This window comes from Manduca sexta, chromosome 10 (assembly GCF_014839805.1).
Source record: "Manduca sexta isolate Smith_Timp_Sample1 chromosome 10, JHU_Msex_v1.0, whole genome shotgun sequence".
NCBI lineage: Eukaryota > Metazoa > Arthropoda > Insecta > Lepidoptera > Sphingidae > Manduca > Manduca sexta.
In genome coordinates, this window is record NC_051124.1 from 1910315 (window position 1) to 1924188 (window position 13874).

Here is a 13874-nt window from a genome sequence, read left to right on the forward strand (position 1 = left end):
CATAATGTAGACAGCTCGGCAAAATTTTAGCCATTGAAGATGTATTCAACGGTCTCTCTCACCGATCGCCATTATATTTGTATCGTGCTTTCACTTAGAAGCCTAGTGTGGTTGTCCATTTGAACATAAACAATCTAATCTCGAGTTTTATCCAAATACTCAGGATATCCATCGGACTTGTCCCTCCTCAGCAAAGCCATGGCGAACGTAGTCTTGACACGCTCGGTTCCTTTCAGAATCAATGTGCACTTTTATCGGACAGCATTATGCGTCGGTATTGACTATCGACAGATGTTATCGGACGCGATTACGGTCCGCATGGAGCTGAAAAATGCGCCGAATCACGGTCGCCACCGGCGCGTGAGTGTTGCCAACGTGACTTACGATTCTGTGAGTTTTACGCGAATATGTGAAAATATTATAATTTTCGCACACTTTCGTACTCTTCAAATGATGTAAACGACTGTGCATAAATGAAAGTAACAACTAGTGAAATGAAGTGATTGTTGTTAACAATTTTAAATTGCAGTAAGTGGGTGAAATTGCTGGGCATTATGAAACTTAACATCTAATATCTCACGATAATAAAATGACAAGCTAAGTCCAGTATGCGGCACTTCGTAATTCAAAGCTACGGATGTTATTACTACCGAACTGCCTATAACCAAGATTACGTTTAAAAGAAAACACAAATATCAGTCGTGGACCATTTGACAAGTTTTAAATGAGGATTCACACTTGTTATAATGTGTAACACACCGTGCCCACCGTCAGTCCACCGTCTCAGCAGACCAGCCGCCTGTAAACATCGGAATGTAAGTACCTAACCGTGACGGTCATACCGGCGGTACGTTTATAAACCGGGTGACAAATTGACGATTCGACAGATCATTCAAACGCGTCGGTTCTGAGAAACGCGAACGGCGCTGGGTGAGTAAGGAATGCTGGGTTCAGACTATTTATGGTTGTTAAAGAATTTGTAAGGTTTGTGGTTCATGACGTGTTCTAATAATAGTCACAACCCTGTATTGTGTACTGTTTCGCTGCTGGACACTGGCCTCTACTATTGAGAAGTCTACCACGCTGATCTAAGGCGGGTTGACAGACATCACACACCTACGCTGCATCTAGAATAATTTTATGAATGGCCTGATTGTGTTTTCGACTTGGAGACGTAATGTCTACAGATAAAGAATGTAATTTGCAATATGCAATGATCTGTCCGTTATTGTCGAAAAAATTAAGATCTGCATTCAGATTTAGAACAAAATGTACAGACAGCAAGATAAAAATCCAATAATCCCAAAAGGTAATTAAAACGAGAACCATGAATTATTGACAGGATAATTTCAAATCTCAGTTTTCCAACATCAATAAAAAATTAGGACCTTGTAATAGCAAGCCAGTGATATGCCTCACCCAAATATTTCCAGACGAACCCATTAGAAACCCTTAGTACTTGAAGATAAACAATAAACATCTAACAGCGATGATATTTAAAACCGCACATACGCCATGGCGCATAGTATAAAAAATCCGTCGCGCAGCACAACCGACACGTGCCGGCCGTGGGTACTAACAAACTATAGTATACCATGGACATTAGTACTAACTACTATGTAATGACAAAACATGTCAATTTAAGCATTTTGAGCGTATTTATTGTTTATGCTACGTGACTGCATCGTTGGGATGGTTGTGTTGCGTGCGTAGTACCCTGCTGAGATCCCGGGTTCGAATGACATTGGCACTTTGGCTTAGTATCAGCCTCGAGTCTGATATATGTTCCCCATATTTTTTGACAATTTCGCCTGTTATTGTATTAGGAAGAAACACATATAGCGTAAAGTGGGTGCCCAGGTTGCACCTCTGCTCACTACATCGGGGGTAGAGGCGTGATGTGTGTTGTTTTGTAAGTTTGGTGGTCCGAGGTGATCAGTAAGATTTCTATTCCCATTCCGAGTTTGTGCCGCTAGTAGAGAGCTCCATTATAATATATGTATTATGACTTTCCATTCCATAAACCTATATTGACGAGCCAGGCTTTTTAAATAAATACACCTATATATAGCACGTATCGCAACACAAATAATAACAGGTCACATAAACATCTGCCCCTGGGGTTCGGAAGTGAGCCCCATTTCCAATACCAATCAACTAATAGTAAGGAAACAAAGGCACCTGCCGTTTGTCCTCGTCAACCTTTAATATCTATTGAAAGTGTGGTTTGCGTACCCTTGTGTTCATTTGTGTGTTTTGCTTCATAAATTATAGACTTAGAAAACTATATTTTTGCCCAGGTTATGCTTATTTGATTAATTAACCACCGATTTAAATAAACGATCCAAATCGGTTTTTCGATTCATCGCGACAATGGACCAAACACAACTAAGTTTTTTTTGACATCCTTACAAATGATTTATTTAGATTGGTTTATTCTCGGTATTAGGTATTCAGAATTTTTTTTATATCTTTTATCAAAAGTAACTATATTATTACGTCATTAAAATAATTTACGTTAAATTGACACACACAAATTCACGCCTTTAACTCCGAAGGGGTAGGCAGAGGCGCCACTGGTGCACCCCATTGTGCACCCACCGCCGTGTGTATTCCATCCCATGACGTGATACGGAGCGAGCTTATCCCCGTTACGGGCACAAATTGCAAACTCCGGGCTGATACCGAGTAAAAAAACCCAACAACACTTTGCTCTACCCGGGGATCGAACGCCACACCGTATATATACGACGCCATCGAGGCAGTCAAATTGAGTCACTCAAAAACATAAAAAAATTATTGACAGCCCCTAAATTACCACATAAATAATGAATTATTATAAATAAACCATGAAATGTTTTGAAATAATTTGTGTACATTAGATCCCACCATTGTTAACGCATCACTAGTTTACACTGTAAACAAGCCGACAACGTAGAAAAACAATTTTGTTTGTGTATAAATTGATGTGACATAATAAGGAATCGCCAATATTTCATCATTGTGATTAATCATTTACGTTTTTTTGCAAATACAACCGGCGATAGCCTAGTTGGCAGTGGAACGGATGGCTGAGACGCAGTTGCGAAGGGTGAAATATACCGAAAGGGAACCCAGACACCACATATAAGTACTGATATGCATATAAGCGGCCCACATATACAGAAACCAAGGGCACGCACCGCTGCCATTGCTAAAGTTATGAGTATATTCTTTGTGAATTATAACTTGCTTAAACGGTAAAGAGAAACATCATGAGGAAACCTTCACACCTGAGAAGTTCTCCATAAAAATTTCGAATGAAGTTTGCCAACTCGTAAGATGATGATCACTCTCAGTAATAAAGGAGATCCATGGCCAGCAATGGGACAGTATATTTATAATACAAAACATGCATCATACAAGAAAGGTGTAGTATTTATTATGTCCCGAACTGGATAGCGCCTATCGTGTAACATGGCGTTTGATAATTCCACAATCTCACCCATTTTGTTAATAATGTGCACAAACAATTTTGTCTTTATGTGAGCCTATTAAGGTCGCGAGGCTCTTCAACGATATAGAAACATTAAAAAAATCTGTTGCTAAATACATAAATCAAACAACCATAACCATATTTGTTGCTAATAAAAAAATGAAAAAATTTACTCACGTTCCCTTGAAACTTGCTCGAATCGTACGACCGCTCCCAGCACAAGTTGTATATCTTGTAATGATCCTTGTGCATCTTCTCTAGAAACCTGTTCACCTCGTCAATGTGATTCCTGTAGACTGCTTCCAACTTCTCGGCGGGAAAACCCATCGCTATCAGCCTGTCTGTGATATCTGATAACGCGTGTGTTAAGGAATTATCGTAATAAATATGATGAGATTTTAATTTACATATCATACATATATACATATCGCACCTTTAAATATTACAGATAGGGTTTAAGACAAAACAGAAGAGTCGAAGGAACTTCTTTCTATTTAATCCACTAAATTAGAAAGGTCTATGGAGATTATTATACTAGCATATTTTAAGGTGTTAATCCAAGAACGTCGGATTATGTCTTCGTACCTACTTCTAAAAGTGTGATATTATATACGAGCCAAATCTGAAATTATGGTAAATCTCAGAAACAATAAACCATCAATTTAGCAAGATTCGTTATGGGGTTTCTTCTAAGCAAGAATTTGACATAGATGAATTAAATAAACGTAGTCTTCTCACGTGAACGAAGCCACAGACAAAATCTAGTAAACACATAAACGTGTACTAACATGAAATCTGTGGAGTTATTGACTTCTTAAATTATATGGCTATTGAAACGGGAACGCGCGGGGAGACCGGGGACGCGTAGAGGGCGGGGATCAAAACCCTCCCGAGAGCCAAGATGGCGCACACGGTTATAATTAACTTAATTGTTGGCTTATTTATCGCTGTAAAAAAAAATTAAAACACTCTAAATTCGATCGATGTTGAATAGTGTTCGGTTCGCGTACGTTTACGGCAAAAATAAAACAAAAAGTCTTCATAAACATAACTCAACGTGCAGAGCTTATCGCATTTACATTAATTGACCTTTTTGACCAACATGAAATCTATTTTAACATTTCACATAAAATAAAATATAGGGTCAACACTCAACGGTTAAAGTGGCCTCCAAAATTATATTCAGATTAATAAATTGAGATATCCATTAGCGGATTGTAAAATAGATTTTATCGTCAAATAAGATTGCAGATAAATTGACGTTTACAAATATAAATAGTGAATTAAGTATATTGATCTAAACAAATTATGTATATAATATAAATAATTTTGCAAATATGACGTAAGCAAGCTGTACCCCGAAGAGTTAGCTGAAAGCAAGGTTCGATCGGATGTAACAGTTCGTACGCAATGTGGGGCGGTTTCTTATTCTGGTGCTATTAAAGAGTCAACAACGCTTAGAGACTCTTGCTTTAAGCTAAAGTTTATTCAATTTTGTAAAAGGCTCTATTATAATAATTTATATTAGTAAATTATAATACAGACAAAAGTTAGTGAAGCTTGAACTTTTTATTTTCCGAACGCCCTCCGACCTGACCTAGCGTCTCCTTGGGGTATTTGGTGATTTGTAACCGCCACCAGGCGATCGATAGGTATGGTATTCGATGTCTGCGCTACTGCAAAAATAGTTACTACGGACTCTGGTGAACTCGACTAGGTCATAGAAAAAAATCTCAAGTGATCTTTAGCCTTTGAAATAATTTAAGCTTTCGAAGAAGAAATGTTCAGTGGGTTCAGAATTAACCTCAGAATATAATTTGAAAACTTAAATTAAACTATTTTATACTAAGAAACCAATTAATATTATAACCTCCGTAATTAAATTGTTCTACGCGAAAATGATGTCTTGTACACTTAAAATTAATTAGGCCTCTTGTCCTATATACCTCCAAAAACTAAACTTTTATTCAAGACGACTATTAACATTTTACAGAACATTACCATAAAATTTGACATTATACACTGAAGAGCAGTTGAAATCCATGCCCTTCTAATATCAGGTCATTGGAGGGATGCGTCAAGGAACAACTAAGTAGGACATTATTATGGGGCCGGAGTCGATTGACATTAGTTTTGAATACTCTGCGTTTAGTATTATCTGTGTACTATCGGTCCGAGAGGACCTCGCTTCGATTCATAAGTCGCGCATATTAAGATTTTTTGTAACACTATTAGCACGGGTTTGGATTCGATAAATGGGCACCAGATAACTAGGATGATCATAAAATCCAAGCCACAATCCTGCATCATACTTGAAAATATTTTGCACAGGCAACACATGAAAGCAGGATAAGGGTAGGTAAAAAAAATATAATTGATCCCCAATACTCTACAGAAATCTCTACACTAACATTAAAAACCTTCACAAAGTAGAGGAAACAACCACTGATACCGGCGAAACTATTAGCAATAGGAAAATGATATGAGCACAATTAATTCCGACGTTGTATGGTCGCGCTCGATAACGCTCGGCTGTTTGATTGCGCACCAACGAGTGCCGGCACACGTACGCAGATGATGTTGTACCTAGGCGACCTAATTATGAGATAGCGACCAGTCTGAAGCTGGGTAAAGGGTATAATTTATAAATCGGGATTGTTGCCGCTCAATTTGGGAAGCCTACGTCGGCTGTGGACGGCAATAGGCTGATTGATTCCTTATAACCCTGTTCTGCTTAAGTCTGGAAATAATTGGGAGGGGCCTATGTTTATTAGCGGATATCGTGTGTGTGTATCTACGTAATCGGTATGTACGCACGCTACAAAAATGTCGACAATTGCCGACAAAGCTCAGGATATGGCGATCGTCGCCAATTAAATCATGAATCATTTGGAAAACTACACGATGCTTTGACTTGCGATAGTAAAAACGTCACGATTGTGGGAAACTAAATTATTTTATGTGTATTGTTATAGCAAAGTTAATGTGTGTTTTTTTACCTAATTGAATTACAGGTTAACCACTAGTCTACTAACCATCATCAAGTCTTATGCTGCCGAACTAGTCAATGAAAAAAATATGTAACTACCAGAACACACTAATGCTTGCACACTGCTTGGCGACGGACAAAATGCCAAGTAAGTCAACCAGATGGACAACAAGAGAATACAAAAAGGCAACCTGGAGATATTTTCCAACCGACCATTCGCACGACAGTCCTATCATCCAGTGAAACTAGATACTGCAAAAAAGTTACGTGATAACGCTTCATGTGAAGCAGACAATGACGGTGATCACGTAGTCCAGCGCATACGACGCTTAGTGTCAAAAATTACACGTCATTCATTATTATTGACGAATTGCATTTAATAAATTGGTATAAGGATAACCAATTGAAAATTAAAGGAAGGTAGTGTGGGGGAAGCATCCGCAAAGGCATAATTAAATCTTACTAATAATATGAAGATAGCAATCACAATGGTTTAGTGAATAAAAATGAGGATAAAATTTAGCAAACATTTTACAGATAAAACAAGTCCTAGCACATTACAGCTTATATTCCAGGAAAAGACTGATACAGGCAGAGCAGAGAAACGAAGTTATAAAGTATAAGTTGTACATATGTATATTATAGAATGAGATTGAATGAATTTGGATACAACTGGTCAGGTGATACTAAAACTCGAAGCCAAAACATGCACAAGCATTTTCATGACCCCGAATGTTGAACTTTTACGATTCTTCGGAGCCAGTGAGCAATCTTTAATCTATCTTCTATATCTATACTTATAATAAATTTGTAGAGAGGTCAATTCTGTACATGAAATATATTTCCAAAATAACTATCAGGGGGTGATTAGGGATCGATACTGATGCCAAAAATGCAATTAGTAAAATTTTTGTCTGTCTGTCTGTCTGTATAACCGTTATAGAAACAATAACTACTCGACGGATTTTAACGAAACTTGGTACAATTATTTGTCATACTCCTGTGCTGGTTATAGTATACTTTTCATCATGCTACAATTAATAGGAGCAGAGCAGTGAAGGGAAATGTTGGGAATGCGGGAGAAGTTACTCCATTTTTTAAGCTTCCGTCGCGTGTGCAACCTTAATGGTTAAAGCTACACAGAAATCATGTATGACGGAAATGTTCTCCTTAAAATTATGTAAAAAATATCCCACGACAGCATATGTCTATCTTTTATGGTTGACTCACAATAACACGTGTAACTCCCGATAGCTTAGCAGCTCCAAGCTTTCTCATTATATTTGTCTACTCTTACGTTTATAACACTCTCAGTCATCCCTAATTAAAAAAGTAAACATTATTAAATATTCCATAAAAATAATCATAGAAATCGGTATAGAAACACCAAAGTTATACATGAAATACGCTAATAATAAGCCATCATGCGTGAATACTGAATCATGCTATAAGGATTATTTTTGTATATATATAAGGTCGCGAACGCACAGGCAGGCGGCTTGCTTGGCACCTAGAGGCTAGCGAATCACCTAGCGAGTAGCTTCGTAAAACGAACATTCTCGAACGTTTGCGACCGGCTCCATTTTTGAAGTCCGAAATCCACGCGGGCGAAGCTGCGAGCGGAAGCTAGTCCGTAATAAAATTAGTTACTGTAAGACGGGAGTATACATTATCCACTTCAGAATTCTCAAATACCTTGGATTCACGCAGGCGAGGAATATACCTAGACAGGTAACCTTATTCCAATTTTACTTAACGTCAGTGTACGTCAAGCCACGAGGCCGCCGCGTTCACACGACGTCCTATGACGTCAAAGCAACACTTTTGATGGGAGTGTAAGTAAATTGACAGGTCTGATGGATGTAGTTGGACATCAATTTAGTAAATTACTACACTAGTTGAACACTAAGGTTATGTTTGGTAATTTAATATTATGCTATATTCCTAATGAGGTTTTTATGTTGACGAACTAAAATTTCGTTTTACTTTTGTCAATGGTGCTTAAGGCCACAAGAATTGTTCCACGAATTCAAAACTTCCAATTGTCGAACACATCTTGCAATTGGATACTAAAGTTTTCAATGTCATTTGACAGCCTCAAGTGACCCAATGAACTGGCTGAGAGATGTTAGGGCAAATCTTGCTCGCGCACCGATAACTGTGTGATACAAAGATATTATTTCTTTTGGATCTGGGTGGCATGGGATCGACAGTCTCCAGAAGTTACTCTTACAATAAAACTATTATCTCAATTACGAGAGCCATACGCATAATTGACCTTGAATGCAAATTGTTATTATGTTTAAAAGCCAATTGGGCTAACATTTCCAGCTAAATGTACAGACAAAGCTTATTGCAATTTCTGAGCTTAAAACTGCGCAGACCTTTTATGGTACCATAATATTTTGATCCATTTAAGCAACAGGATCGCTAGGCATCAAAGAAGTTCTTGCATAAATTGCTAATTTTCTGGCTAACTACATATTTTACGAATTAAAAAATGCAGAAATTATTTTTTGAAAGGATGGGACAGTCTCTTAAAATAGTTTTCTTGTAGCTACAGCGGTTAAAATACCCTTTATATTATGCTTCTGATCCCATTTCTAAAATCCCTCATATTCAACGCGTGTTATTTTGTCCACATCAAAGTTCATCCCTCAGCACTCGACAAACAAATTCAAACACAAGTAAAGGACGTTAAAAACCACAATATCGATTTAAACAGCAATTACACATTACCTTATACCTAGAACGGATTAGCATTCATTGGAAACGCAGCCAGATCGTTGAATTAACATTAAATTTCTACAAATCAAGACTTGAGGGCTAGCTTCGCGAACTATAATACAAGTGAATTGCATCTATTTAGCTTTGGTTATATCCTGACGTTCAGAGCCCGTGCAGAGCGGTGTACTTGCGGGACGTTTAGCACAACATTTTATACGAACTGCTTATGACAAGTGTGGATAACTCGCCTGTGTCCCATAAGGTGTAGATCGAAATCTATTACACTCAAAAGTAACAAATTTATATCCGACCCATATGAGAGGATCGAGTATTTTCATATCGGACTTAAATTTAATCTCGTATTCACAGACAATTCTTAGAAACCTCCACATTTTTTTTAATTACTTAAACGACTTGAAAACGGATCCAAAGCCTCATCAGTTTAGATATAGATGTCATTTTTCCTGACAGCACCCGGTCCTTTCATTGCCCGGAACCGAAACGCTACCACCTAACAGAACCTCAGCACAAGTTGCATCTACTAAACCAAGCCAACAAAGAATTAATTACGAAATATTCAAATGTGGCCGACAACAAACCGCCATTAATGTATTCAAACGTGAATAAAATATTTAACCGCCATGTATTAGTATATTTAACGATGACAGAACAAGGTTACAATATGCAACTGTGCATGTAATCAACCTAAAGGCTGCTTCGAACTGTGTTCAACTGGTTATTTACTAAAACGTACCGTCTGTTAACTTAGTTCACATTTACACTATTGTTAAGTTTATTAAATACCAAGATCACACTGTTCATCATGCGGAGAGGAGTAGGCAGAAGAGCAACTAGTGCAACTATTGTTACCTAGTTTCTTTTCGTGTGATAGGTGTCGAGCTAATCTAAGCTGATCTTACGTATTTTTTGGGATATGTAAGTCTCCAAAATTTTATTTGCCCGATCAAGTACTGAAATCAAAACCTGAAAATGACTAACTTCACTCTTTACCCTAATCTTGGATAACCATAGTTAATGAGAAATTTAATTAATCGATTTATTTATTCAATGGCTATACCAACACACCCTATATTTAGGTTAACACAAAGGTAAATTACGATAATAATGAAATCTGCATCGAGTTCAGCTGTTGCACGCAAATCGCGAACAGACGGCAGACGTACCCTACTATTTCATTACATAGCACATTTAATTAACATGATACTCGAACCAAACAAAATGAAACATCAATCCCTAAGCACAACTGCCCAATTGACGTATTACTGGCTACGATATCGGTGTAGGTCGGCCGCCCACTACAGGCAGATGATCTGACCCGCCAGGTCGCGGACAACCGCTGGATGCAATCGGCGGCTGCAGATAATGGGCAGGAACATTCAATAATCCTATAAATAGTTCAACGCAGTTTCAACTTTACGACCTTAGTAACAAGATTTTTTTGTGCTTTTTTTATACTGCACGCCAAAATTACCCCACTGCAACTGATGATAAGTGGAGTGGGATCCAATAGAATGTCGACTGACGAATGAATTATGTCGGCCTGGTGGAACCGGATATACACAGGCTGATCCCGGAACGCGACACACATGGGCCACTATGGCGGGTTTTAACACCTTGTGTATAATGGTCGCTATCTGGCGAATATGAAAATTTCCCACCACCATCAAAACAGGCACGGCTGTGACTTCACTTCACCTGATCCTAAGTGGAGTGGCAATTAAGTTTCGATTGATCCGAGACGGTTATCGACAGTTGACGCAATTATGCCGGGCTGCTCGGATCCGATACACGAGCACGCAGACAGCGCAACAAAAATGGGAGTAATTTTTAAGTCTTTTTTTTTGCAAAGCCAATGTGGTTTTAAAGAGAGATTGAATGTTAACTGGTGTAATACAATGTAAGGAGCAGGGATATCCGGTTTCTGGAGTAGACAGTTATCTTTTCCTTTTTGTTCAAATGAATAACGAGTTATCGAATTACACTGAGCTGCAAATAAACTGAGCTTCCACCTTGACAAACGAGGTATTATTGGGTAACAACTATTTAAATTCCGTTGTAAGTATTTTGGTGCATTGTAATTGTAAGATTTCGACCTGATATCGAATATATCGGTGCGATCGAATAAACCGATTTCATTAATCGGTACTAATCATTCGAAATACCACATTGCACGTACGAAACGTATAACTTGCCGACCGCCAGCGCACGCGGCGCAATGTACGAAATGTGCGAAATTCACAATTTGTGTGTAAATGTGTCAATTGGACGCGAGATTTTATCTAACGAGTAGACATTAAGCGCGCCATTACGAGCCTTCTGTTTAAGGCTTGTCGCACACATATTCATACAAACATTCTTTCGAAAGTAAGTTTATTTGTTGCGAATTTACTGCTTAATCGCTAAACATCTTATGGTGAGATTTGATGTCGAGATGGCTACGAATATAGGAGTCTCGTGTTCTCTTTACTGTCTATAAGAGTTCCAAGCTTGGCCACGTGTAATGTCTTGAAGAGAACGGCAGCGCTTCATCACGACGCGACGCGGCGTTACCAATTTCACGTAGTTTTAGGTAAATCCGTTCACTGGTTGTTTGTTGACACAACAATGCCTTGTTCAATATAGTCTTTCGTGACATTTAAACACTAAGCCTGGCAAACAATTATGTTAATTATATTGTAATTAATATTATTAAACGCAAAAATATTTCCCATAATATTATTGGTCATAATACGTCCAACTAATCTATTTTTATCTGGGTTTAAAATTCAAATAAAAGCTTCCGCTAAGTTTACTTAACATAACGTAGTCTTTTTCCGTTATTCTATATTGACCTAACGTAACTACCGACACAAATGAATCAATTATAACAAGACTTACTAACCAACAGAGCATTTTTCTACGTAATCTAGGATACAACTTTTACGGAAAGATCATTTTTCCACGGGCGAGACGCTTACAAGTTATAATTAATTTACATAACATAACATCACGCATTTTATCCCCGAAGGGGTATGCAGAGGCGCAACTATGGCACCCACTTTTCGCCAAGTATGTTCCGTCCCATGATGTGATAGGGGGCGAGCCTATCGCCATATCGGGCACAAATTCCAGACTCCGGGCTGATACTGAGCAGAAAAACCCAAATATCACTTTGCCCGACCCGGGATCCGAACCCAGGACCTCAGAGCGCTATTGTACCGGACGTGACTGCCTCGGTGGCGTAGTTGTATAATTAATTTATAACAAAGTAATTCGGCAAATTCCTGACGTGCAGCCGGATCAACACTATCAATGTTGAGAAATTGTCCATTATAATTGCTGATCGAATTGCGCGGCGTAGGCAATATGGTATTTGACGTCATTGTAATACGATTCATTCTGTTTTGCTTAGACGACACGATTGCGTAACCGACTCGGCGTAGCAACAATAGGTTACGATGCGGGTCATCTCTGTATGTGTTTTGTATATATTTAATGCGTTATTTTAAAATACACGCCATCCGATCACGGTAAATGTAACTTCTAACTATATTTCAAAATGTGGTTATATTGTTTTCCCTGGTGCCTGGTATAACAAGATCGTACTATTTAATACTTATAAAATCACATCTTATTGCTTTAGAGAAATGTTTTGCAATTATAATATTGATAATTTATAAAGTCCTTTTCGGTGTTCGGCGTTCAATACCGCCACCGCCAAAAGGCATCTTGCTAGTAACCTGAGCGGAATACTGGGAATGTTCTTCAAAGTTTAATAGAGTTTTGAAACAATTATATGAGAATTTTCGATGTTATAATCTACCACGGTAATTCAAATCGCCGCGATACTTAAGCTATATAGCTCCGAGTTTTAAATGTGCGATGAACTTAATCAAATTATTACGTGTACGCTTACAACGCGGCACTTTGAAGTAGGTACCGCATTATTTTTAGCATGTGAAAACTTGTAAAATTATTTTTTATTGCATACTTAATGTTATATGTGTGTGGACTAAAATAAACAAAGTTACATTATGCAGGAAATTTAGAAATAAAAAAGCAGGTACGGCTCGCCACGCTCAAATACTACACACAACCTTAGTGACAAAAGCATTTTTTTAATAATATCAAGTACATTATGTACGTATTTATTTTCACTTATAGGTAGTTCGTTTTAACGCATACCTAAGAGTTTTCCATTAGATTTAAATAGATCTGCCAACCCGCTCTAGATCAGCGTGGTAAATTAACGCCTAGACCTTCTCAATAAGAAAAGAAGCCCTCAGCTGTGAAATAGTACATAATTCAGGGCTAATATAATTTAAATATATAATAAATGGAAACCTATATTTCACTAAATCTGATGCCTTATCATAATTTTTTGTTGTTTTAAAATAAAAAAATAAACTCTATATGATCTACCACGCATTAAGGTATCTAGCCTAGACCATATTTCGCAACTGATAAGTGAAACATAATTATTTAGTTATTTCAAACAATTTTCCCTAAATTGTAGTATGTTTAACGTTCCATGGGATATAAAATATTTTTAATACAAATACTTGAAAGAATGAATATCGATTTACAAATTATTCATATAATATCTGATTATTATTTCCGCCTATAAATTAATAATTAAATAACCCCTATTCCATGATAATATATTTTATAATAAAATATGAT

General features: G+C 37.6%; 1 protein-coding gene across 6 annotated transcripts in view; it reads right to left on the reverse strand.

Moving 5' to 3' along the window:
- The window catches only part of LOC115441808 (phosphatidylinositol 3,4,5-trisphosphate 3-phosphatase and dual-specificity protein phosphatase PTEN), a 69829-nt gene that overhangs the window by 34810 nt on the left and 21145 nt on the right, over positions 1–13874 (reverse strand). For all 6 annotated transcript variants that reach the window (XR_005112183.1, XM_037437309.1, XM_030166716.2 and 3 more), the window contains exon 2: positions 3653–3825. Coding sequence is in view for 5 of the 6 variants with exons in the window: in XM_037437309.1 (XP_037293206.1) it covers positions 3653–3825 (173 nt within the window). In the remaining variant the exon portion in view is untranslated. The remainder of the gene's footprint in view (positions 1–3652; positions 3826–13874) is intronic.